Here is a 22,392-nt window from a genome sequence, read left to right as displayed (position 1 = left end):
ACCTGCTCGAGGCCGGCGAAAGTGCTGCTCAGAGAGCCCCTGCATCGCCCCTGCTGTCCGGCACCCGAGCCGAGGGGATGACGAGGCGGCCTTCGAGCCGGCGAGGGGGAGATGAGGAGCGAGAGGGCAGTCGAACTCACCCTTGAGCTTCTCTGCGCGCTTGCCGTTGTTGCCGCCGACGGTGAGGATGGCCGCAGTCCAGCCTAGGAGGGCGGCGAGGCCCAACGAGGCGTACACGACCGGGTTGGTCGTCTGCGACTGGTAGACGGCGAAGCGGCGCTGGGTCGAGCCGGTCGAGACGTTACGCAGCTGGGCGGGCGGCGCCGGTCGCCGAGGGAGGGCACGCGGGAGAGTGCGGAGTGGTGCGCGGAGCATGGTGGTGGTGGTTGGTGGAGAGGCGGAGAGGGTCGACGCCGCCCGCCTTCCTCTGTCGCCGAGGGTCGGAGCGGACACCGCTGAGCTGAGCCGTCTCGACCATCTCGCACGCCCTGGGCCTCTCGACAAGTCACACGAGCACTGCACGATCATTGCAACGCCGCCCTCAGAACCGGAACTTCTCCTTGGACCCGCCGCCGCCCTCGCGCTGCTGCTTCTTGCCCTCGGCCATCTTGCGCCGCTTGGCCACCTCTGCCGCCGCAAAGTCGCTAAAGTCCTCGTGCGTGCCGCCCGCGCCCCGGCCGGCCCGGTTCGCCTGGTCGTACCGCGCGCGCAGGTCGGCCTCGCTCAGGCCCTCGAGGTCGGCCGCGTCGAGCGCCACCTCGACCCCGCCGGCCGCCTTGCGCTTGGTGCCGCGGTCCTCCTGCCCGAGCACCGGCGGCGCCGGCGCCGCACCCGCACCGGCTGCACCTCCTGCCCCGCCGCCGCCGCCGAGCGCCGACACGTCGTACACGCGGTCCGAGCCCATGAAGCCGCGCATGCGGCTCTCGCGCTCGGGCAAGACCTGGTACAGCTCCTTGGGCCCGCCGGCGTCCGACTCGGTCTCCTCGCGGCGTTTCCGCAGCTCGAGGAAGTCGGGCGTCTCGAGCCCGCCGGGCACGGTCGACGTGACGGACGCGAGGCCGGACGGCGTCTCGAGGCCCGAGGGCGTCTGCAGGCCGTCGGCGGGCGCCGCCTCGCCGTCGTCGTCCTCGTCCTCGTCGTCCGACTCGTCCTCCGACACTGTGTGCAAGTGTGGGTGTCAGTGAGTGTGCGGCTCGAGGGAAGGAGAGAGAGAGGTCGGCGGACGCACCCTCCTCTTCCGGCTCCAGCTCGCCCCACGGCTCCTTGACGATCGGCTCGCCCGCCTGCGCGCCCTCGCCCTCGGCAGCGACGCCGTAAATGTCGCCGTACAGCGGCCGGCCAAACTCGTCCAAGGGCGGCTTGCCCCAGCCACCAGGGTGGAAGCCCCATGCGGCGCTGCATTCGGGATTGTTCGAGGTCAGGGGCCTGCTTACGAGAGAGAGTGAGAGAGCGTGGACGGACCCTTCAGGAATGGGCGCGTTGAGGCCGGCGATGCGCAGGTTCGGGTAGCTCGGCGGCGGGCCGTAGCGCTGCATGCTGATGAGCCACGGCGGCGGCGCGAGTGGCGGGATCGACAGGGCCTCCTTGAGCTCGTCCGACAGGTCGCCAGGCCGCTTCTCCTTGAGCTTGGTCTCGTACTCCTTGCCCTCGTAGTAGCTGTACGGCGGCGGGTCGAGGGAACGGGTCAGGCTCGCCGCTCTCGAGGCCGACGGGGGAGAGAGAGGGAGAGGGGGCGACGCACACCTCGCCAAACTCGGTCATCTTGGGCTTGGTCTGGTACCGGAAGAAGGCGTCGTGGAGCTTCTGGTAGTCGATGTCGATCTTGCCCATCTTGGGCTGGACGCGCTCGCGCGTCTTCTGCTTGAGCGACTGCTGGTCCTCCTTCTCCTTGACGGCGTCGCGCTGCGTCGCGATGCCCGTGTCGGCGATGAAGCCTGCGTATCGGTGAAAGAGGGCGTCAGTGAGTGGGACGGGGCAGAGAGGGGGGAGCCGACGACGGCGAGAGGGACGCACTCGGGAGCTGATAGGGCGGCTTCTCGATGCCGCGCTTGCCGTTGAGGTAGGCGCTCTTCTGTTGCCAGTGCTGCGGGATCGGGACCGTGTTGCGGTGGCTCTTGATCTCGACGAGCAGGCGCGGGTCGTTAGCCGACACGTCGACCCAGTCGACGACCTCGGGCTTCTTGACGAGGCGCTTGAGCTCGGCGACGCTGAGCCGGTTCAGCTTGCGCTGCTTGCGCTTCGACATCTCGGCCGCGTCCTCTTCCTCCTCCTCGGACGGCAGCTCGTCGTCCGAGTAGATGACCTGGCCCTTGTCGTCGGCGCCGTCGGCAGCGCCGTTCTCGCCCTGTCGCGGCGGGAGAGAGTCAGCTTGGACTGGTCAGGCCGGGCGACGAGAGAGAGAGAGAGTGGTCGGGACGCACCGCAGCAGCTTGTCCCGGCAGCTGGAAGTGCGCAAAGACGTCGGCGAAGGCGGCCGGGATCGCGCCCGTGCCGTCCTCGAGCTTGACCTTGACGTCGTCCTCGGGCGCGCTCGGCTCCTGCACGGGTGCGCTCGAGACTTTCAGCTGATGCACTCGAGCCGACTGGGCGCCTCGACAGGGAGAGCTGGGAGAGGGAGGGGGGACGCACGACTGTGGGTGCTCGCTCGCGAGGGCGGTCGTCGACAGGTTGCTGCTGCTCTGCGGCCGCGTTGCCCTTGCCCTGGGCCTTCTTCTTGAGGCGCTTGAGCTGGCCTCGCGACTTGTTGCTCGTCGACACGGCGGGCGAGCTGCCGTTGACGGCGGGGGACGGCGAGTTGGTGGCCACCATGCTGCGGCTCTGCGGCTCTGGCGAAGGCTAGGGCTGCTTTCGTGGGTACTGTGGGAGCCTGGCGAGGGCCTGGTGCGCAGTCTGGCGAGCGAGCCCCGGTAGATGGGGGACCAACCTCCCCTCCCTTCCTCAGCTCCTCCCGGCTCGACCACCAAGCGATGAAGTCGCTCTCGCCTCGCCTGGCTCTCAGGAATCGCTCGATGCCGGCACAAAGGAACGAGAGAAGCAGCCGCAGCTGGTAGTACAACAGAGCGGGCGCGTGCGGATCTACTCGTCTCGTCCCCTCTCTGCTCGCTCCCTCCTCGCTCCTCGCCTCGCTCAGCCGGCCCGCTTGGCCGTGTTGACGAACCCAGTCCCGACGCAGCTCAGGACGTACTCCTCTGGCGGCGGCGCCTTGGCCACGCTCGCCATCTCGGCGTCCTCGTCCTCGTCCGCGCCCTCGGTCGCACCGCCCGCCGCCGCCGCCGTGCGCACCGCGTCCTTGATCTTGAAGGTCGTGCCGAAGAAAGCCTTGAGGTCGCGCAGGTGCTCGATCCTGTGTATAGGGGCGTGTGCGAGTCAGTGTCGGGCCTCGACGAGGCAAAGAGAAGGGAGGGGAGGGGACGGGGAGGGGGACGGGGACGGGAGGGGACGTACAAGAACGCCTCGAACGGCCCAGCAACGACAACGCGCCCGACGTCCTCGCCGCCGAGGACGAGCATGGTCGTGACGAGCCACTCCCAGCCGCGGTCGACGCACCCGCCGCGGCGTACCTCGTCGAGGAGGAGCCGCGCGGCGGCGATGCCGAGGTCTTCGGGGACGGGCGGGTGTGCGGGCTCGGCGGTGCCGCTGCTGGTGGAGGAGGAGGGAGGTGGAGGGCACGAGGTGGCCTCGGCCGAGTGGAGGACATGCGAGGTCGACGAGGCGAGGAGCGTGATGGCGTAGCCCGGCGACCTGCGCCGGACGAGATTCGTCAGGACTGCGCGCTCGTTCGCGGGAGAGGAACAGAGAGATCCTCGCGACGCACTTTCCACTGTCCTCGCCGCGGTACACGTCGGTGTAGATGTAGATGTCGGGGATGTATCGGTTGAGGACGGATCGTGCGGCGGCGACGAGGCGGTTGGCGAGCTGAGGCGAGACGCGGACCGAGTGGCTGCGCGACGTGGCGAGGGTCAATAGGGTGCCCTCCTGGACACGCGCCGAGAGGAGAGAAAGAGGGGACGCACGCGATGCCGCGGATCTTGGCTATCCGGCCGACCTGGGTGAAGTCGAACCCGCTCTTGATGGCCCTCACCGACGGGCAGGTGAACGTGATCTCGCCGCCGCCGAGAGGCGGGTGCCCGCGCTTGGTGATCTGCAGGCGGGAGCGAATTTGCGTGAGCTTGCTGCCGAGAGAGGGAGACAGAGAGGGAGAGGGAGGAGGACGCACGCGCAACTCGAGACCGTCCGTGTCGAGGAACATGGCGAGGTGCGGGAGCCCGCTCGTGCGGATCGTGTCGACACTCGCATCCCTCCCATCGGTCGTGACGCCCCGGAGCGTCAACGCGAGGTCCTTCTTGCCGAACGGCGCAATAGCGAGCAGCGGCTCGAGGAACCACCCGACGCCGCGGTCGTTCGGGCACTGGTGCGTCACCTGGCCGCCCTGGATCGTGCCCGGGTGGAACAAGAGCGCCGTGCCCGAGTACGAGATCTCGAGGCGCGAGCCCTGCGTGAGCTTCTCGACGAGGCGCAGGAACGACACCTCGTGCGGGCGCAGGCCGGGCTCGTCGTCGTCGGCGCGGATGCGGTCGATGCGCACGGGGCGGCGCGAGAGGAGCGACAGGACGAGGCGGTGGCGCAAGTGCGCGGCGCCGGTAAAGGCGAGCACGCGCGACGAGCGGGGAGCGGCGGCGGCGGCGGCGGCGGTGGTGGATGCTGATGGCGCTGCCGAGTCGGGTTTCGGGGCGGGCCTGTGGGCGGGACAGTCAGCACGCGCGTCACTGAGGGTGCTCGAGGTGGACGCACATGGCACAGGGGGCCGGCGGGCGAGTCGAGGTGCGAGGTGGAGCCGGACGACGGAGTGAGGAGGTGACCCAGCTCGAGTCGCTCTCACCAACTCGGTCACGTGACCCAGCTGTCGCTTTCCTTCGAGTGAGGCTGCGTGGGTCGGGGCATATAGGTCGTCTGTGCAACGCTCGAGCTAGGCACCGGCTATCAAGTCACGCCGAAGAGAAGGTGCCGCTGCGCGAGGGTCCGTTCGCGCTGCTCGCGCGCGCCCACGATCCGCCGCCGTCGTCCTCCCTGCCTACTACAAAGTGCGCTCGCCCGGTCCCATGCCGCAGCCTTCGAGCGACACAAGAGCTGTCGCGTGCTGCGAGGCAGCTCTGCGTCTCCTGCAGCAGCGGAAGGACCGCTCGGCGAGGGAGCAGCCCGCCGTCGCCCTTCCTGCTCGAGCTGAGGCGCTCAAGCCCCGCAAGCCCGAGAGCCGGCTAAGTGCAGCGCGCACGAGCTCGTGCGAGGTTCGAGCACGTTCAGCGAGAGCGAGCGAGCGACGACTCGCAGCTCGAGCGGCCGACCGCGGTACGTCTGGGTACGAGGGACGAGGCTGGCGCGGCCGGGCCGCGCTGCGACCAGGCTCGTGCCGCGGAGCGAGTAGAAGAGCAGGCTTGGACGCGCGAGTGGAGCAGAGAGATCCATAGCGAGCGCTGGACGGAGCGAAGAGCGTGCTCGCGCGCGACGGCTCGGCTCGTGAAGCGGCTCGCACGGCACCGATCCCTCGGCCTGAGCGACGGACCGCCCGAGCTGCAGCTTGTGTGAGCTGCAGCGGCGATGAGAGGCGCTGTGCGTGCGTCAAAGTGCGATTTGGAACGCCGGAGCGAGGTCGGCCACGGCGAAGGTGGGAGGGCGGTGGACACTGGCGGGGTTGGCCTCGTGGCGGCGAGCAGGACGTCTGAGTTGCGGAGCAGAGAGCCGTGCTTGAGAGAGCATGCTCTGCGCCTGAGCTGACGAGGCGAATGAGCGGTGCGAGGTCAAGGGAGACCGACGACGACGAGGAGGCGAAGGTCAGCTCCCTCTCTCGACCACTCGCAGCCAGTAGCTCCACACAGAGCTCTGCAGCCACCACACGCACACCGTTACACCAGACCAGCGCCACCCCAACGAGCAGCGCCGTCTCGCCTCCTCCCCGCTCCTCCTCCCTCCCATCTCCTCGCGCGTCGTCATCCTCACCAACCGCCGCCCAGCACCCGCGCCCGTACCCGCACCCGCAACCGCTACCCGTACCCCATGTCGACGACCGACGACGTCCTCGCCCTGTCGGCCAAGAGCTGCGTCGTGCACCCGCTCGTCCTCCTGTCGATCCAGGACCACTTTCACCGCGTCGCAAAGAACACGCGCAAGCGCGTCGTCGGCATCCTCCTCGGCCAAGACCTCGGCCCGAAAGGGTACAACGTCGCCAACTCGTTTGCCGGTGAGTCCGGCGGCCCGCCGCCCTCGAGTCGTTCTCTCTCCGGCACCCTCCTCCACCACTTTGTCGTCGCCGCCGCGATGGCGCGCAGCACAGCCGACCTGACATGCCCTCACGCCGCCCACAGTGCCGTTCGAGGAGGATGAGAAGGACCCGAGGACGTGGTTCCTCGACCACAACTACGTCGAGGCGATGAACGACATGTTCAAGAAGGTCAACGGTGCGCCCGCCTCTCTCTTCCAGGAGGGGACAGAAGACGCACAGCAAGGACGCAGCTGACCCGCCGCCCCTGCCCCCTGCAGCGCGCGAGAAGTTGATCGGGTGGTACCACACGGGCCCGCGGTTGCGAGCGTCCGACCTCGAGATCAACGAGGTCATGAAGCGGTTCACGCCCAAGCCCGTCATGGTCATTGTCGACGTGCGACCGGACGGCGAGCGCGCGGGCGGCGGGATCCCGACCGACGCCTACTTTGCCGTCGACGAGATCAAGGACGACGGGACCCAGTCGCAGCGCACGTTTGTCCACGTCCCGTCGTCGATCGAGGCCGAGGAGGCCGAGGAAATCGGGGTCGAGCACCTGTTGCGCGACATCAAGAACCTGTCGGTCGGGACCCTGTCGTCGCGCGTCGCGGGCCAGCTCTCGTCGCTGCGCGGGCTCGGGACCCGCCTCGGCGAGATCAAGGACTACCTCGAGCAGGTCGTCGCCGGCACGCTCCCGATCAACCACCAGATCGTGTACAACCTCCAGGACGTGTTCAACCTGCTGCCCAACCTCGAGGCGGCCGTCAGCGGCGGCGAGACGAGCGACGGCAGCAAGCGGCCGTTTACGGTCGCGACCAACGACCAGCTCCTCGTCATGTACCTCTCGTCGCTCATCCGCGCCGTCATTGCCCTGCACGACCTCGTGCGTCCCCGCTTTCCCTCTCTCTCCCTCGTCCCTCGACCCGTCCACTGACTCGAGGTCTCGACGCGCGCAGGTGCTGAACAAGCAGACGGCGGCACAAGCGGCATCGGGCGAGGACGAGGAGGAGGAGGAGGCGGCGGCTGCGGCCAAGAAGAAGGATGAGAAGAAGGCGGACGAGGGCGGGCCCGACGTCGACAAGAAGAAGGAGGGCGACGACGCCAAGAAGGTCAAGGAGTGGTTCTCGGGCGACGGCAGTGACGAGAAGGGGCACTGAGCCCTGGTTCCGCAATGCAACTCTGTCCGTGTGCGTGCTCTCTGTCCATGGTCAAAACGAGAGCAGCGTGTTTGAGAGGGACTTGGTCGGGAGAGGTGGCGCCCCTTTTCGTCGCTCTCGCTCCTGCCTCGCCTCCTCTCGCTCTCTCGATGAGATGAACTTCTCGCAGTTTGCCAGCAACCTGCTCCAGTCGACGAGCGGGGCAGCGCAGCCCGCCCCCTTGTTCTACTCGACCCGCACCGACTGGGTCGCTCCTCCCCCGACCTCGTCCTCATCAGCACCACCACGACGCGCCACCGCCGACTCGGACATCCTCGGCGCCTCAGACGACTCGCTCGACCACCACCGCACCCGCACCCGCTCCGACCGCCGCTTCTCGCTCGCGAGCGACGACGCGAGCGACGATGACGGCCCGCCGCCGCCGCCGACGACGACCCGCTCGTACGCGGCGCACGGCATGGCGAGCCACCTCCAGGCCATCCCGGCGTTCGTATCGCGGCTCGGTGGACGCGCACCGGCACGGCCCGGGCGAGGTTGGCGCGCGTACGAGTCGGTCGCGCCGGGAGCGTCGGGCAGCGGCGGTGGGGCGGCGAGTCGCGGTGGGGGGCCAGGCGGGCGACCAGGGGCCGTCTACTCGGACGGCGAGGACGACGAGACGGACGACGGGGACGACGATGAGCCGCTGCCCGGCGCGTTCGTGTCGCTGCCGCTCGGCGGTGGCGGAGGTGCCGCTCGCGAGCTGCCGCTGGCGCACGCGATGGACGAGCCGCTCGTCGGGCGCCGCACCCTGTTTGTCTACCCTGTACCCGGCCCAGGCGGCGGCGGCGCCAACGCGCACGAGGCGTACCGCGACACGGGCTGGGTCGTCGCATACGGCGTCTCGCTCCTCGCCGTCGCCGCGCTCGCGCTCCACGCGTGGTGGTCCGCCCCGCCGCTCCCTCCCGGCGCACCCTCGGCCTCGGTCCTCGTCACCCTCCCGACCCTGTCCCTCCTCGCCCTCGTGTCACTCGTCGCCGGCGTCGCCTCGCTCGCCTATCTGCTGGCCATGCGCCGCGCCCTCGCGACCCTCCTCACCCTCGCCGTCTTTGGCGGCCCGGTCCTGTTTGTCGCGACGGGCATCGTCGCGTTTGCCGGGTCGTTCGCGACACGAGGCGTCGCGAGCGACGGCGGGTGGACGACGGGCGTCAGGTGGTTCGCCGTCGCGTGCTTCGTCCTCGCGTTCGTGCTCGGGCGCACGGCGCTCTCAAGGCGCAAGGAGCTCAATCGGGCCATCAGCGTCGGTGAGGTGCGTCCCCAGCTTCCTCCTGTCTGCCCTCTCGTCGTGACCAGCCCTGACGACGAGCGCCCGCAACAGCTCGCGTGCGACACGGTCCTGAACCACCCACCCCTCATCCTCCTCGCCCTCACCCTGTCGCTCCTGTCAGCCGTCATCACCCTCCCTTTCGCGTCCCTCATCGCGTCGCTCCTCGCGCACGCCCCGCAGTCGCCGCACCTCGCGAGCTGGGGCTCGGCCCTCACGCTCCTCGTCTTCTTCTGGACGCTCGCCATTGGCCGGGGCGTGAGCCACGCCGTCGTCGGTGGGTGCATCGGCACGTGGTACTTTGAGCGAGAGGGCGACGAGTACCAGGGCCCGCTCGAGGTGACGAGGGCTGCTATCGGTGCGTCCCTCTCTCTCCCTCTCTCTCCCTTCCTCCCTCTCTGGAGGACGACGACTGACATACGCTCGACGCATCGCAGTGCGCGCCACCGGGCCCTCGTTCGGCACCGTCATCGCCGCGTCCTTCTTCCTCGCCATCTTCGAGACGCTCGCCACCGTCTGCCGCACCCTGCACCGCGCCCTCTCGTCGTCGCGCCTCCCGACGCTCCTCCGCCCACTCGCCGTCCTCGCCCCGCTGTTCCGCACCGCGGCGGCCTACGCCGCCTTTTTCAACTCGTACTCGCTCAGCTACGCGGGCATGACGGGCGAGCCGTTCCTGTCGGCGTCGAGGGAGACGGCGGCGCTCTTTCGGCTCAACCGGGCGCGCAACATCCGCGACAGTGCGTCGCTGCAGTTTCCCTCCTCGTCCTCTTTTCCTCTCTCGAAAGAGGCGCGAATTGACGATTGGCCCGGATCCTCGCGCACAGCCGCCCTCCTGCGCCTCACCCTCTTCATCTCGTCGAGCGGCTTCGGCCTCCTGTTCGGCCTCGCCGCCTTCCTCTTCCTCTCGTCGTCGCAGCTCTCGCCCTCGTCCGGCCGCGCCGCACCGACGCTCGCCGTCCTGAGCTACGCCATCCCGCTCTACACGACGCGCGTGTGCCACTCGGTCGTCGCCGACGCCGTCGACGCCCTGTACGTCGCGACCAACCTCGACGCCGAGAACCAGATCTCGCACTGCCCCAAGGCGGTAGAGGCTGTGCGTCCCCCTCCCCCCTCTCGCCCTCTCGTTTTCTCCAAGGTCGTCGCGACGAGGACTGACCGTCTCGCTCTCCCTCGGCGTCGCGCAGTTCGGCACCCCAGAAGCGGACAGCTTTGGCAGCCTTGCCGTATAGATGCGCCCGCTCCTCCCTGTACCCCCGTATACTTCGCGCCTCGTCGGTTCTCCTCCTCGTGTTGCCCTTCCTTTTACCCCCTCGCCTCTCTCTTACTCGCTGTCGTCGGACGTGTCTCTCTGTAACAGCAGCGGTCGTCTCTGTCTCTCCCCCTCGTCCGTGGAGAGCGACTCGTGCGAGAATGAGATGCAGGCGTGAAAGAGGGGGAGGAAAGGGGAGTGTGCGGACGACGACGGCGAGAAAGGGTGGCAACGAACATGGGACAAAGAGAGAGTGTGTGCGAGAGAGAGCTATGAGGTGTTCGAGGCAGAAACACGAAGTATTAGGTGGGTGCAGAGGAGAGACGGGTACAGGTGCGAGAGAGGGAAGGGAGAGAGACAGAGAAAGGGAAAGACGACGAGGGCGACGACAGGCTCGTCCCCTCAGAGACCGACTGCAAGGGCACGAGTGTCAGTGATCCGACGACGGGCGACGAGGAGAGAGAGGGAGAGAGAGAGAGGACGCACGCTGCTCCTTGAGCCCGATGACCCACCTCGTCCACAGCATCTGCGCGATCGGGCTGCGCTCCTCCTCGACCCGCCTCGCGCGCGCCCCTTCGCTCGGCTCGTCCTCATCAGACGAGACGAGGCCGGCGTCGCGAGCCTGGCGGCCGCGCTCGAGCGTCGAGAGGAGAACGGCGGGGCCTTGCGGGGTCGAGACGAGCGTGCCGCTCGCGGCGGCGGTCGCGGTCGGCGAGGAGGACGTGTAGGCGGCGGCGAGCGAGGGCGAGATGCGCGAAAGGTCGGAGCGGATGGCGACGTTGCTGCGCGAGGGCGAGAGAGTCAGAGACCGACCGGGAGAGAGAGAGAGAGAGAGAGGAAAAGCGCGAGAGAGACGGACGAGCCGAGGACGCACTCGTTGATGCCTCCGAGCAGACCCTCGACAAGCTTCCACGCCATGACGCCGTTGCTCCTCGCGAGGTCCTCGAAGCCCTTGCGCACCATGGCGAGCGCCTCGAGGTCGGTCGGGCTCGGCGCCTGCTCGCCCTTCTCGCCCACGATCCGGCCGGACGACAGCGCCTCGACGACGGGCACGACGACGTCGGCGACGACCCTGCGCCCGAGCTGCCCGACCTCGGCCGCCTCGGCTGCCGCGCCGCCGACCGGCGGCACGTCGAAGCTCGTCGCCGACGTGTCGGGCGTCGCCGCCGCGTCGCCGCCGGCCGCCGACGCCGAGAAGAGCGAGCTCGACGCGGTCGACGACGTGGCCGAGTGCGTGTGCTCTCGGTCGCGCGGTGAGGCAGAGCGGGCGAGGTCGACCGAGGAGCGGCGCGAGCGCGTCGAGTTGGGGCGTGAGTGCGGGCGGATCGTGTTGAGGCTGCGGAAGAGAGCGCGAGTCAGTGCGGGGCAGAAGTTCAACGAGTCGCACACAGAGGCGCAAGGTGCGCCCCTCCATGGCGACAAGAACGAGAGCGAGCAGCCGACGCACCCGGCACCGACGGCACCTGCGCCCATAACCGTCCCGCCGCCGCTCCCGTCGCTCGCGCCGCGCCCGCCGCCGTCGCCTGCCTTCTCCTCCCTCGAGCGGTGCTCATCGGGCTGGTACGGGATGTCGTTGACGGCGGCGCGAGCGGGCGAGGCCGAGGCGGCGAGGAGCGATGCCATCGAGGGTTCTTCTCCGGGCGCCGGGAGCGCGAGCGCCGCGAGCTCGGCGTCGAGAGGCTGTGGCTGCGCTTGGGAGGTAGGCAAGGGCGCGCGAGTGATGTCAGGAGTGCGCCTGGGCGGGAGAGAGAGCGAGAAAGAGAGCCGCAGCGACGCACAGCCTGCACCCTGGCGACCGTCCCTCCTCCTCCAACGTCGTCCTCGCCCGCCCCGGCGCGCACCGTGTCGAACGCCCACGCGCTCGCGACCGTGCCGCCGACCGAGTCGTCCTGCGTCGGGTCGGCCGCGCCCTTGCCCTTGCCCTTGCCCTTGGCGGCGCCGGCCTTGTCCTTGCGCGACGCGCGCCACTCGGCGTGGCGCTCGATGAGCTCGGCGAGCTGCGACGTGCGGCGAGCGTACTTGACGAAGCGGTGCTGGAGGAGCTCCTTGGCCGTCGGGCGCTGCGCGGTTGCCCATCGAGGACGAGTCAGCGGACAAGCTCCTTGAGGAGCAGGCAGGGCAGACAAAAGTGGACCGCGCCGACGCACCTCGTTCGGGTCCTTGATCAAGCACAGCGCGACAAAGTCCTTGAACGCCTCGGAGAACTTGCCCTCGAGGCTCGGTGGGCGCGCCTTTGGGATGAGGAACAGGACGCGCATCGGGTGGTACTCTGCGAGGGGCGGCTCGCCGCGCGCGAGCTCGATCGCCGTGATGCCGAGCGACCACAGGTCGGCCTTGCTGTCGTACCCGGCTTGGCGGATCACCTCGGGCGCCATCCAGTAGGGCGTGCCTGCAGGTGAGGGAGGGCGCCGGCGCCGGTGCGGTCAGCGGTGTGCTCTTGGTGGGTAGGGGAAGGGCGATGGGGGACAGGCGGACGCACCGACGAACGTGTTGCGACGGCCGAGCGTGGCGGTGAGCTGTGCGGCGACGCCAAAGTCGGCTGCAGGGGCAAGGGGCGCGAGCGTCAGGACGCGCTCGCTCGACGAGTGAAAGGGCTCGGCTCGTTCTCACCGAGCTTGACGCTCCCACTCGCCGACATGAGCACGTTGGCGGCTGCGGGCGCACGGCGAGAGGGGTCAGTGTCGTCCTGCGTGAAGAGAAAGAGGAGGACGCACCCTTGATGTCGCGGTGGATCTTGTTCTCGTTGTGCAGGTACTCGAGGCCGAGGAGCAGCTCGCGGCAGATGATGGCGATGTGCGCCTCGGAGAACGGACCGGGCTTGAGCTACGGGACGAACCAGGGCGAGGGTCAGGTCCGCGCGCCTCGGGGAAGGGGACAGACGAGGACGGGAAAGGGGGGCGCACCAGGTCGAGACAGGAGCCGCCGGCGAGGTACTCCATGACTGCGAGAGGGTGTAGAGCGTGAGCAGGTCGGTCAACTACGAGTAGCTCCACGAGCCGCACAACTCGAGAGCGCGCGCGCACGAGCACATCGAGGAAGGACGACCTGCCGACGCACCGATCCACAGCTTCCACCCGCGGAGGAAGCTGCCGTAGTAGCGCGTGACCCACTGCGAGTCGCAGTCGGCGAGGTGCGAGATCTCGAGCTGGATCTCGGCAATGTCGTCGTCCGAGTGCTCGAGGTCGATGATCTTGATGGCAACGGGGCGAGACGACGGGAGGTGGATGCTGTGCACGCGCTCGGAACATGTCAGTACGACAACGAGAAGACCTCGGGCGTCGTGCAGAGCGGGAAAGAGGGCGACGCACGCCTTGTAGACGACGCCAAAGCTCCCGACTCCGAGCTTCTCCTGCAGCTGGTACCTGTTCGTCCCGGTGGCGCAACGGTCAGGGCTGCCTCATTCGTCCTCCTGAGAGTGTGAGAGAGAGCGCGGGACGCACTCCTTGCTCGGGTCGACCTCGTCCGCTCGCGCCTGGTCCAGTGCGGCGGCCCCCACACTGCTCGCGAGCTCGCCCGCCTTCTTGAGCCCCGGCTTGTTGCCCGGTGGCTGGCGCGGTGAGGGCGGTGCCGCTGTCGGCATGGTCGGCTGGCGGTGCGCACGGGCGGGGTCGGTGACGAGGGTGGGTCGGTCGACGGACGGGGGACGAGTCGCCGCGGTTGCTGAATGAGGCGCGCGGCGACGAGGGCGTGCAGGCGTGGTCGAGGGGCGTGCAAGGCGCAGCGACAGGCTGTGGCTGCCTGTTGCTGTGCGCTCAGGCGAGCTGGAGCGGTTGGTGAGAGCGCGAGAGGACTCGGGCGAGGCGGTGCTGCGTCGCCGGCGGACCTTTGAGGGCTCGGTCGCTCAACACGTGCACGTCAACCCTCGCTCTCCTGCAAAGGGGCTGCAGCTCTCGCACGTCCCTCTCCGAACACGAGACGCGAACAAGATAAGCACATCTATGCTGCAGTGTCTGTTCGCCCCTCTCGTCGAGCGTCGTCGGTCCCTCTCCCTCGAGCCGCGCTACGAGCTCTTCCACCTGACGCCCACCTCGTCGAGCATGTCGCCGAGCTCGCCGTTTGCGAGCAGGCGTTCGAGGTCGTCGGCCCCGCCGATCGACCGCGACCCGACGATGATGTTGGGCCACGTCGCGTGGTTGGTCCGGCGGCGGAGGAGGCCATGGAGCTGCGGCATGTCGGCTGCGCGTTCGTTGAGCGAGGGTGTGGGGCGAGCGTTCGGGTTAGGGAGGGTCGCCGAAGGAGAGGACGAGAGGGAAGAGACGAGGGACGCACGGCGCTGGTCCACCTCGACGACGTGCATGGCGGGACGCAGACCGAGGCTCTCGAGGCGCGCCTTGGCCCGCTTCGAGTACCTGCATCGAGCCCCGCCGAGCATCGTCAGTCCCGAGTGATACGAGAGAGAGAGGGAGGGAGGGGGGACGCACGGGCAGGTCGTCTTGCTAAAGACGACAACGGGCACCCTCCTCACCATGCGCTCGAGCGCAACCTCGAGCGCGCTCTTGTGCCGCCCAGCGTCGCTCGCGGCGTACACGCTCGCCCAGCCCTCTGCGGCCCGCCGCCTCGCGCGCGGGTCGTCGCGCACGCGCTCGCGCAGCGGCAGCGTGTCGAAGAAGCCCTGGGCGCGCGCGTCGGCGTGCAGCTTGGCCGTGTTGGCGCGGTCGTCGTCGTCGAGGTAGAGCCAGCCGTTGGTCGCAATGTGCTCGACGAGGGCCGAGTGGCCTGGGGCCATTGCGGCGCCGGACGAGGCGGGGCGTGCGCCGGCGCCGGCGCCGTCGCCCTCGAGCGACGACGAGGCGGACGACGACTCGGTGCCGTCCTTGCGCATGTCGACGCCCGGGCCGAGCCACTCGCCGCTCCCGACGACGCCCGTGCTCCACTCGACGCTCGCGCCGCCGAGCACACCGTGCCGGTCCTGCATCGCCGCCTTGTTCTTCCTCCCGCCGCCGGACACTGCCCCTGCACCGAGGTCCTGCGCCGCCTCGCCGCGCTTCTTCTCGTCGACGCTGCGCCTGCGGCGGTAGAACGGGCCCTCGAGCTCGCCGTCGAGCCGCGGGTGGCGGTCCGAGATGTCGGCGTAGCCGGCGGGCGTGCCCGCGAGCACCTTGTCGCGCTGGAGGCCGAGCCCGACGTAGTCGCCCCAGTTGGTGACGGCGTCCGGGTGGGTGCCCCACGCGAGGGCGCCGGCGGCGTACGTCGACGGGTCGCGGCGGCGGTCGAGGAAGGAGGACAGGGACGAGAGGAGCGAGTAGAGGGAGGCGACGAGGAGGAGGGACAGGAGGACGAGGGTGCGGCGTGGGTGGCGCTGCTTGTAGGTGCGGGCGCGGAGGGCCCAGGGGTGCGAGAGGGCACGGCGGAAGGGCGAGGTGCGGCGGGTGGGCGAGTTGGGTGAGGAGGGGCGCGGCGACGAGGTCGGGAGCATGGTGCGCCGTCGGGCGACTAGCTGAGGGGCCTTCCTCAAGGACGCCTGTCGGCTAGGCGGGTGCTCAGGCTGGGGCGGCTGTGAGCGGACGGAGGAAGAGCGAGGCCAAGGTGATGAGGTTGATCGCCCGGAGGAGCCGGTGCGCTTTCGACTCGCTGCTCTGCTGCAGGGCGTGTGGACAGCTGCTCGCACTCAGTGTATCCCTCACAAGAGTGCCCCGACTGCGCCCGTCCAGCCAGCGAGGAGCGAGCACCGCCTCGTCGCTCGGCGTCCACTGGTCTGTCGCGTCGCTCGCTCGCTCCTGTTCTCCCACCCGAGCTCGCGCCGCACTGCTGCCAGGCCCGCCCGCAAGCTCTCCCTCGGCCCCAGCACACCCACGGCGCGCCCCACTCGACCGCGCACCCGTCCCACGACCCCCCTCTCCCCGGTCCTCCTCGCGCGTCGTTGAACCCGCCCCGTCGCCTCTTTGCGCACCTCCAGCACCCGCGCGCAACACGCACACGCACACGATGGACGGCGTCTGGGCTCGCCTGAGCGGCAACGAGGCGGCGCAGGCTGTTGACAACATGACGACGGGCGTGCGTCCACCTCTCTCTCCCTCTCCGTCGGCGAGGGCGACGGTGAGCGAACGGCGCGCTGACCTTGGGGCTCTCGAGGACGCGCAGGACGAGTCGGCGTTCAAGTTCCTGGACCTGACCAAGAAGCAGCGCCTGTACGGCTTTGGGATCTGGTGCGCCCCCTCTCTCTCCTCTCCTCTCTTCTCCCTTTCCGTCGCACTGACCTTGCAGCGCGCGCCTGCAGCCTCGTGACCGGCTTTGGCCTGTCGCTCCTCGGCGCCATCCTGTTTGCGCTCGGGCAGGTGACGCTCTTTGCGATCCTGTACGTCGTCGGCGCCATCCTGTCGCTCGTCGGCACGGGCTTCTTGCTCGGGTGCGTCCCACCCCTTTTCTCTCTCTCGCGCGCGGCAAAGAGTCCAGCCGGATCGATGGCTGAGACGAGACGTGCGCAGGTTCATGAAGCAGCTCAAGCTCATGTGGGACCCGGTGCGGCGGTACGCGGCAGGTGCGCCCGCCTCTCGCTCCCTCGCTCGTCGTTCTGTGCGCTCTCGAGCGTGCCGACTGACGTGCGCGTTGGATGTTGTGCCGCACAGGGATCTTCCTGCTGTGCATCGCCCTCACGTTCGTATTTGCGTTTGCGATCGAAATCGAGTGCGTCGTCGGCTCTTTCCACCCTCTCGACGAACAGCACTGACTTTCTGTGCCTCGTCTCGCCGTCCACAGCGTCCTCGTCATCGTGTTTGCCATCTGCACCTACCTCGCCTACGCCTGTGCGTCGGCCGCTTCCTCCTCGTCGTCCTCGAGCCGATCCGTCGCGAGCGTCCTGCGGCGCGGCACCTCGTCCTTGGGCCCTTTGTACTCACGCTCTCGACGCCTCGCAGGGTACTCTCTCAGCTACATCCCGTACGCGCGAGCGCTCGCCAAGAAGCTGTGGCCGTGGTGAGCGCGGCGCGCGCGCGGCGAGGGGCGGAGCGTCGTCCCCGCCGACGAGCTTTTGCGTCGAGCGCGACGCGAGCAAATGGACAGTGTGCGGTCCTTTGACGACGACGACGAGAGGGCCGAGTCGAGCGCAGCACTGCATGCGAGCGAGAGAGAGAGAGAGAGGAAAGCGGCGATTGGCCAATCGCGCGCGAGCCGAGCAGAGAGAGAGAGGCAGAGGAGGGAGATGCCACCCTCGCCTCTCTGTCGTCGCTCCCCCTCGCTTCCAGCCAGCCCAAAGCACCATGTCGGCAGTCTCCCGCAAGGCCATCAACCTCGCGCCCACGGCCCTCGTCCGCCCGACGGGCGTGCCCGTCGCGCGCGCCCTCAACCTGGGTGCTCGTGCGTCGGCCTCCTCTCACGACCACGGCCACGGCGGCGCTGCGGGCCCGCGCGCCGATGCGCCCGCTCGCTGGGCTGCGACCCACTCGGTCGGGCCTTTTGGCCTCACGGCTGCGTCGAGGGTCAACGGTGCGTCCTCACCTTCGGCGGGCGACGGAAGGCGGCGGCCGCCGCGCGAGGGCCGGGGCGCGGAGGGCGAGATCGGGCGGTGCAGCGAGGTCCGTGGCGGGTGTGGTCGACTGCTGGGCAGGTTTGGGCGAGTTTGAGCCGGCCAGGAAGCGGCTCGAGCGGACTGCGGCAGCGCCACCCCTCCCTCCCCCTCGTCGCACCACACCGCCCCGGCCTCATCGGCACACCCGCCTCGCCTCGCCCCGGTCCGCCAAGCGCCACCAGCATACCTCTTTCCCTACATGACCGGCGCACTGACTCGCTCCCCTCCTCGCCCGCCCCTCTCGTCGCAGTCTCGCCCGTGTCGTCGTACCAGTCGCGCACGCTGTCGACCTCGGCCGCCCAGCTCGACGCCGCGTCCCAGATGCCGTCCTTTTCCAAGTACACCAAGGCGACCTCGCAGGACTCGGGCCGCGCGTTCTCGTACTTTATGGTCGGCTCGCTCGGCCTCATCTCGGCCGCCGGCGCCAAGTCGACCGTGACCGACTTTCTCACCAACATGAGCGCGTCGTCCGACGTCCTCGCCCTCGCCAAGGTCGAGGTCGACCTCTCGGCCATCCCCGAGGGCAAGAACGTCATCATCAAGGTGCGTCCGAGCGCTCGTTTGCTCTTGTCGTCGGCTCGAGTTGCGCGGACCCTGACCCTCGTCCTCCCCTCTCGCGCCCACGCAGTGGCGCGGCAAGCCTGTCTTTATCCGCCACCGCACCCAGGGCGAGATTGACGAGGCCAACGCCGTCGACGTCAAGTCGCTGCGCGACCCGCAGACCGACTCGGACCGCGTCAAGAAGCCCGAGTGGCTCGTCATGCTCGGCGTCTGGTCCGTCCCGCCCCGTCCTCTTCCCACTGTGCCTGTGTACTGTCACTGATGCTCTGCGCGTGCAGCACCCACCTCGGCTGCGTCCCGATTGGCGAGGCCGGCGACTACGGCGGCTGGTTCTGCCCCTGCGTGCGTCCTTTGTTCCTCCCTCTTCCTCCGACCTCGTGGCGGTCTACTGATGCTCCTACGCACGCAGCACGGGTCCCACTACGATGTCACCGATTTTCCTTTGCCCTCTGCTCGGCGCACGGTAACTGACTCGCTCTGCTCGCCCGCTCGCAGATTTCCGGCCGCGCCCGTCGTGGTCCCGCTCCCCTCAACCTCGAGGTCCCGGAATACTCGTTCGATCAGGCGGACGAGAACAAGCTCGTCATCGGCTGAGCGCCGTCGTCGTGCCGTCGTCGTGCGGGTCGAGGAGGAGGAGGGCGGGAGCCGGGAGTGGAATCGAGTTCTGTCTTTTGCGCCGTGCGCCGCCTGCGCGAGTCCCGCGCGCTCGATCCTCTAGAGCAAGCTCGTCTGCAGCTGTGCGTGTCCGACGGGAGAGCTCGCGTTCGCTCCTCTGCGCCGCACGTCCCTCGAGCGAGTCCTCGTCGCACTCGCGGCGCTCGCTCGGACCTTGTCCTCGAGCCGTGGCGCCTCGTCGCTCATGCTGTGCGCTTTCTTCCCTCGGGCTTCGACGAGCTTCTACAGACAAAGCCTTGCACTTCAAGCTACTGCGATGACGGACACTGAGAGAGAGAGAGAGAGAGGGGAGGACGAGGGAGAGAGAGGCGGAACGAGGGACATGGCGTCGTCTTGCGCTTGTGATGACAGGCTCGCAAGAGTTGCCGGACTCAGCAGAGCAAGCGAGAGCTTGAGGTTAGAGAACAGAGCGAGAGAGAGCGACTCTGCGCCGCCGCGCGACTCGTCGTCGTCCTCGTCGGACCGCTCCTCATCTCACCGCTCACTCGCACCTTACAACATGTGCATCCGGGGCACAGGCCAGCAGCACGCATTCGGCTCGCGCGCTCGCAAGGCCACCCCACCGCTTCGCACTCGCGTGCCGTCCCCCGGCCCCGCCGTCCTCGACCTCACGCGCTCGAGTCCTGGTGCGTGGACTCCTCCCAGCCTCTGCGCCCGCGTGCGCAGCGTTCACTGACACTTGCCTGCATCCCCTCGCCCTACCTGCAGCTGCGCCCGTCTCTCCACCTCGCGGCGCACCCTCCCCTCCTCCTCTTCCCCACCTCGCTCCTCCCTCGACCGCGTCCGCACTTGGCCAGCGCACGACCGCGCCTCTGCCGCGCCCCGGGCAGCAGCCGGCGGTCCCTGTGCCCGGGCTCGCTCCACCGTGCGTCCACCTCCTGTCCATCTCGGCGTCGGCGGGCATGCAGAACGATCGCGCTCACGCCCCTTGCACCGCCTCCTCCCCTCTCTCCTCCCTCTTCTTCCCTCGTCTCGTCTCGCCTCGGCATGTCCTCGTTCTTCCCTACTCGTCGCTCGCCGTCGTGTCGCACGCTTGACCAGTCCCGACGCCGCCGACCCGGTCGCGCAAGACACCCGCTCGCACCCTGCGCCCGACCCGTCGCATGGCGCTCCTCCTCCTCCGGTCGCTAGGAGTCCGAGTCCGACTTTGGCAACGAGGTCCCTCTGCACCTCAAGTACGACCCCGTCCAACACGCCAACGTCGCCGTCAACGCGCACCTGTACATCACCGACGAGGTGTACGACTACTACCTGTGCAATGATCGACGAGGTCACCAAGGTCTCGCCGCCGATTTTCCTCGCCCAAGACGAGCTCCCGGCGCGTGAGCACTGGGCCCGCCTCCTCGACGTCGTCGACACGATCGTCCGCGACGCCCGCCACGACCTGCCGCCCTCGCCCGAGCGCGACCACAGCCTGTACACGATCAAGACCTTGATCGGCGAGATGCTTGCCAACGCCGAGGTCGGCTAATAACCTGTACGTCCCGCCCCGTCCCTCGTCGACTCGAATCAGCGAAACCGAGACCTGACCTCCCCGTCCCTCTCGCAGGTCATGGTCGCACCGCTCCTCGTCCCTCCCTCCTTCCACACCCGCTTTGTGCCCGTCACAGAGCAGCTCTCTCTCTCTCTGTCTCTCTCTCGCCCGATCTAGTCGCCGTACCGTCTGTGCCCCCCTCTCTGTAACGCCCGCCGCCGCTTTGTTCGTTCTCTCGAGACTCGGGCCTTGCGACGAGGAGAGCTGCCTGCACGCGCAATCGACTCTTGCTCTCGGTCCTCGCTTCTCCGAGAGAGTCACGAGAGCCTGGTTCGTGCCTCTCGAGCGCTCGCGGCAGCTTGGAGAGGCCCGCAGAAGCCGCGCCGACCGACCTCGCAGTTTGAGAAGGTCGACGGCGAGGTCGAGCTCGCGCTCTCGAGCTCTTTCGTCCTGCTCACTCGAAGGGAGTCCGAGAGAGGAGAGCGATATGATTGCGAGGCTATGGCCGACGTGCGAGGGTCGGGTTCAAAAGAGGTATCTACGGAAGAAGACAAAAAACAGGAGCGTGCGCCAGAGCTTCAGAGAGGCTCGGCAGCGACGCAGACGGGACAAGGGGGGGATGACAGCTTCTATGTAGACGAGGCGACGAGGCTCTAGGACGAGAGGGCGACGAGGGCAGAGGAGTCTCGCCATGCGGCTTCGAGGAGGAGGACAAACACCTCGCCCTCGGGGCTCGCCGCCGACTGTGCCTTGAACGACAGCGGGTTCTGCGGGAGCGACAAGGGGTATCAGTCCGACGTTCTCGAACAGAACACAGGTCCCACGAGAGAGAGAGAGCTTCGGACGCACGACGACGGGCGAGACCCAGCCGGTCGACGAGCTGATCTTGCGGTTGACGGCCGAGCGGATCGTCGCCGCCGAGTCGACGAGGTACGCGCTGCGCGTGCCGCCAAGCTGCGCGAGTCGGTACGCCGCGGCGGCGAGGAGGGCAGAGCCGGCCGCGTCGGAAAAGGACGAGCCCGAAGCCGAGTCGTAGTAGTTGGGGAGGAGGCCGTCCGACTGCGAGGAAACGGGTGGGTCGAGCGTGAGCTCCCTGAACGCTTCGTCAAGCCGAAAGATCGAGAGAGAGAGAGAGAGGGCGGACCTTGATGTGCGAGAACGCGCTCGTGAGGATCTCGGTCGCCCAAGACGCGAGGTCGGCCTTCTCGTTGGCGAACGTCGCGTTCCACTCGCTGTTCTGCATCGTCGCGAGGACGCGCACGATGCCGTGAGCGGCCCAGCCGTTGCCCGTGTTCCACAGGCCGGCGTCGGTGAACGAGTCGCCGCCGACGACGTGCCGCCACGAGCCGCTCGTCGACGACTGGAGGTGCGAGCGGTACAGCTTGAGCTGCGTGTAGGCCTGCTCGACCATGGAGCGGTCCGACGTCGCGACGCCGTAGTAGGCGAGGAAAGGAGGGACCTGTGAGGGGCGAGGACGAGGTCAGTCATCGGCGGGCGAGAGGGCGAGGGAGGAGGCTCGAACGCACCATGGAGCAAAAGTCGGCCCAGGCCGACGCCGCCTCGCCCGGCGGTCGGTGCGAGATGGCGCCGTCGCTGAAGCGCGGCACCGAGTTGAGGAGGTAGTTGACCTCCTGCTCGGCGTACGACTGGTACGCCGCCTGCGTCGACTCGTCGACGAACGCCGCCGCGACGAGCCAGCCGACGCCGAGCGCCGCCGGGTCCGCCGCCGCGCCGCCGTTGTCCCACGCGAGCTCCTTGGTCCAGCTCGAACGCTTGGACGCCCAGGACGCGACGATCGAGTCGACCTCGGACGGCGGCGAGGACCCGAGAGTCGAGGGAGGGTAACTCGCCGAGGCGAACACGCTCAGGTCGGGGTAGTCGAGCTCGAGGAGGGCCTCCATGTGGGTCCCGCTCGTCCAGGTGTCGGTCGCCGACTCGCTGAGCCGCTGCTTGATGAGGTCGACGAGGTTGTCCGAGAGCGCGGCGCCCGACGAGGTCGACAGCGGCGCGGCGCAGACGGTGAGCGCGCTCGCGGCGACGGCGACGGCTGCTCCTGCGAGGGCACCAGAGCAGCGCATGGTCTCTCGAGCTGGTGCGCTGGACGAGCTCGTAGCAGGTGGGAAGCGAGAGAAAGCCGTCGAGAAAGCTCCATGGGAGGAGGCGGCTGTTGAACTTGGCCGCTTCGAGCTGATCGAGGGAGCGACTGCGGCCCGGTTCCC

General features: G+C 68.8%; 10 protein-coding genes across 10 annotated transcripts; 5 read left to right on the top strand and 5 right to left on the bottom strand.

The window, feature by feature from the left end:
* Positions 1-507: 507 nt before the first annotated feature.
* Positions 508-2,808, bottom strand: RHOBADRAFT_38898 (uncharacterized protein; the record flags this gene model as incomplete). The annotated part of the gene is made up of 7 exons (XM_018413577.1): positions 508-1,158; positions 1,229-1,395; positions 1,462-1,656; positions 1,742-1,934; positions 2,014-2,338; positions 2,421-2,537; positions 2,629-2,808. 7 exons carry the CDS (start codon positions 2,806-2,808, stop codon positions 542-544), a joined length of 1,794 nt encoding a protein of 597 aa, XP_018268842.1. The 3' UTR covers positions 508-541.
* A 318-nt stretch (positions 2,809-3,126) lies between these two features.
* On the bottom strand, positions 3,127-4,793 carry RHOBADRAFT_46385 (uncharacterized protein; the record flags this gene model as incomplete). The annotated part of the gene is made up of 6 exons (XM_018414781.1): positions 3,127-3,343; positions 3,445-3,741; positions 3,815-3,940; positions 4,014-4,141; positions 4,217-4,736; positions 4,768-4,793. The coding sequence occupies 6 exons, from the start codon at positions 4,791-4,793 to the stop codon at positions 3,127-3,129; spliced, it is 1,314 nt and encodes a 437-aa protein (XP_018268841.1).
* Positions 4,794-5,988: 1,195 nt separating this feature from the next.
* Positions 5,989-7,452, top strand: RHOBADRAFT_38894 (uncharacterized protein). The gene is made up of 4 exons (XM_018413576.1): positions 5,989-6,235; positions 6,360-6,452; positions 6,535-7,136; positions 7,210-7,452. The coding sequence occupies exons 1-4, from the start codon at positions 6,052-6,054 to the stop codon at positions 7,408-7,410; spliced, it is 1,080 nt and encodes a 359-aa protein (XP_018268840.1). The 5' UTR covers positions 5,989-6,051; the 3' UTR covers positions 7,411-7,452.
* Positions 7,453-7,564: 112 nt separating this feature from the next.
* Positions 7,565-10,084, top strand: RHOBADRAFT_55473 (uncharacterized protein; the record flags this gene model as incomplete). Its single annotated transcript, XM_018417868.1, has 5 exons — positions 7,565-8,695; positions 8,765-9,068; positions 9,148-9,447; positions 9,535-9,803; positions 9,895-10,084. The coding sequence occupies 5 exons, from the start codon at positions 7,565-7,567 to the stop codon at positions 9,937-9,939; spliced, it is 2,049 nt and encodes a 682-aa protein (XP_018268839.1). The 3' UTR covers positions 9,940-10,084.
* A 1,827-nt stretch (positions 10,085-11,911) lies between these two features.
* Positions 11,912-13,326, bottom strand: RHOBADRAFT_8201 (uncharacterized protein; the record flags this gene model as incomplete). The annotated part of the gene is made up of 8 exons (XM_018419212.1): positions 11,912-12,019; positions 12,107-12,348; positions 12,439-12,498; positions 12,570-12,611; positions 12,674-12,782; positions 12,863-12,900; positions 13,017-13,186; positions 13,268-13,326. Coding segments are annotated over 8 exons (828 nt in total), but the record flags the coding sequence as incomplete, so codon positions are not given.
* Positions 13,327-13,959: 633 nt separating this feature from the next.
* RHOBADRAFT_17525 (uncharacterized protein) lies at positions 13,960-14,427 on the bottom strand (the record flags this gene model as incomplete). Its single annotated transcript, XM_018412378.1, has 3 exons — positions 13,960-14,135; positions 14,229-14,308; positions 14,381-14,427. 3 exons carry the CDS (start codon positions 14,425-14,427, stop codon positions 13,960-13,962), a joined length of 303 nt encoding a protein of 100 aa, XP_018268837.1.
* Positions 14,428-15,821: 1,394 nt separating this feature from the next.
* RHOBADRAFT_38890 (uncharacterized protein) lies at positions 15,822-16,875 on the top strand (the record flags this gene model as incomplete). Its single annotated transcript, XM_018413575.1, has 7 exons — positions 15,822-15,953; positions 16,041-16,105; positions 16,177-16,305; positions 16,385-16,437; positions 16,526-16,583; positions 16,656-16,702; positions 16,814-16,875. Exons 1-7 carry the CDS (start codon positions 15,885-15,887, stop codon positions 16,873-16,875), a joined length of 483 nt encoding a protein of 160 aa, XP_018268836.1. The 5' UTR covers positions 15,822-15,884.
* Positions 16,876-17,129: 254 nt separating this feature from the next.
* On the top strand, positions 17,130-18,709 carry RHOBADRAFT_66839 (uncharacterized protein). The gene is made up of 6 exons (XM_018419100.1): positions 17,130-17,381; positions 17,714-18,006; positions 18,092-18,237; positions 18,303-18,366; positions 18,434-18,451; positions 18,520-18,709. Exons 1-6 carry the CDS (start codon positions 17,156-17,158, stop codon positions 18,616-18,618), a joined length of 846 nt encoding a protein of 281 aa, XP_018268835.1. The 5' UTR covers positions 17,130-17,155; the 3' UTR covers positions 18,619-18,709.
* A 489-nt stretch (positions 18,710-19,198) lies between these two features.
* Positions 19,199-20,170, top strand: RHOBADRAFT_46378 (uncharacterized protein; the record flags this gene model as incomplete). The annotated part of the gene is made up of 5 exons (XM_018414780.1): positions 19,199-19,325; positions 19,408-19,564; positions 19,741-19,759; positions 19,831-19,935; positions 20,012-20,170. 5 exons carry the CDS (start codon positions 19,199-19,201, stop codon positions 20,168-20,170), a joined length of 567 nt encoding a protein of 188 aa, XP_018268834.1.
* A 656-nt stretch (positions 20,171-20,826) lies between these two features.
* RHOBADRAFT_17695 (uncharacterized protein) lies at positions 20,827-22,251 on the bottom strand (the record flags this gene model as incomplete). Its single annotated transcript, XM_018412384.1, has 4 exons — positions 20,827-20,940; positions 21,023-21,232; positions 21,318-21,632; positions 21,700-22,251. 4 exons carry the CDS (start codon positions 22,249-22,251, stop codon positions 20,827-20,829), a joined length of 1,191 nt encoding a protein of 396 aa, XP_018268833.1.
* Between the last annotated feature and the right edge of the window lie 141 nt (positions 22,252-22,392).

This window comes from Rhodotorula graminis (genome assembly GCF_001329695.1).
Source record: "Rhodotorula graminis WP1 unplaced genomic scaffold RHOBAscaffold_13, whole genome shotgun sequence".
In the NCBI taxonomy this organism is placed as follows: Eukaryota; Fungi; Basidiomycota; class Microbotryomycetes; order Sporidiobolales; family Sporidiobolaceae; genus Rhodotorula; species Rhodotorula graminis.
This window is presented reverse-complemented; position numbering and strand designations above follow the sequence as displayed.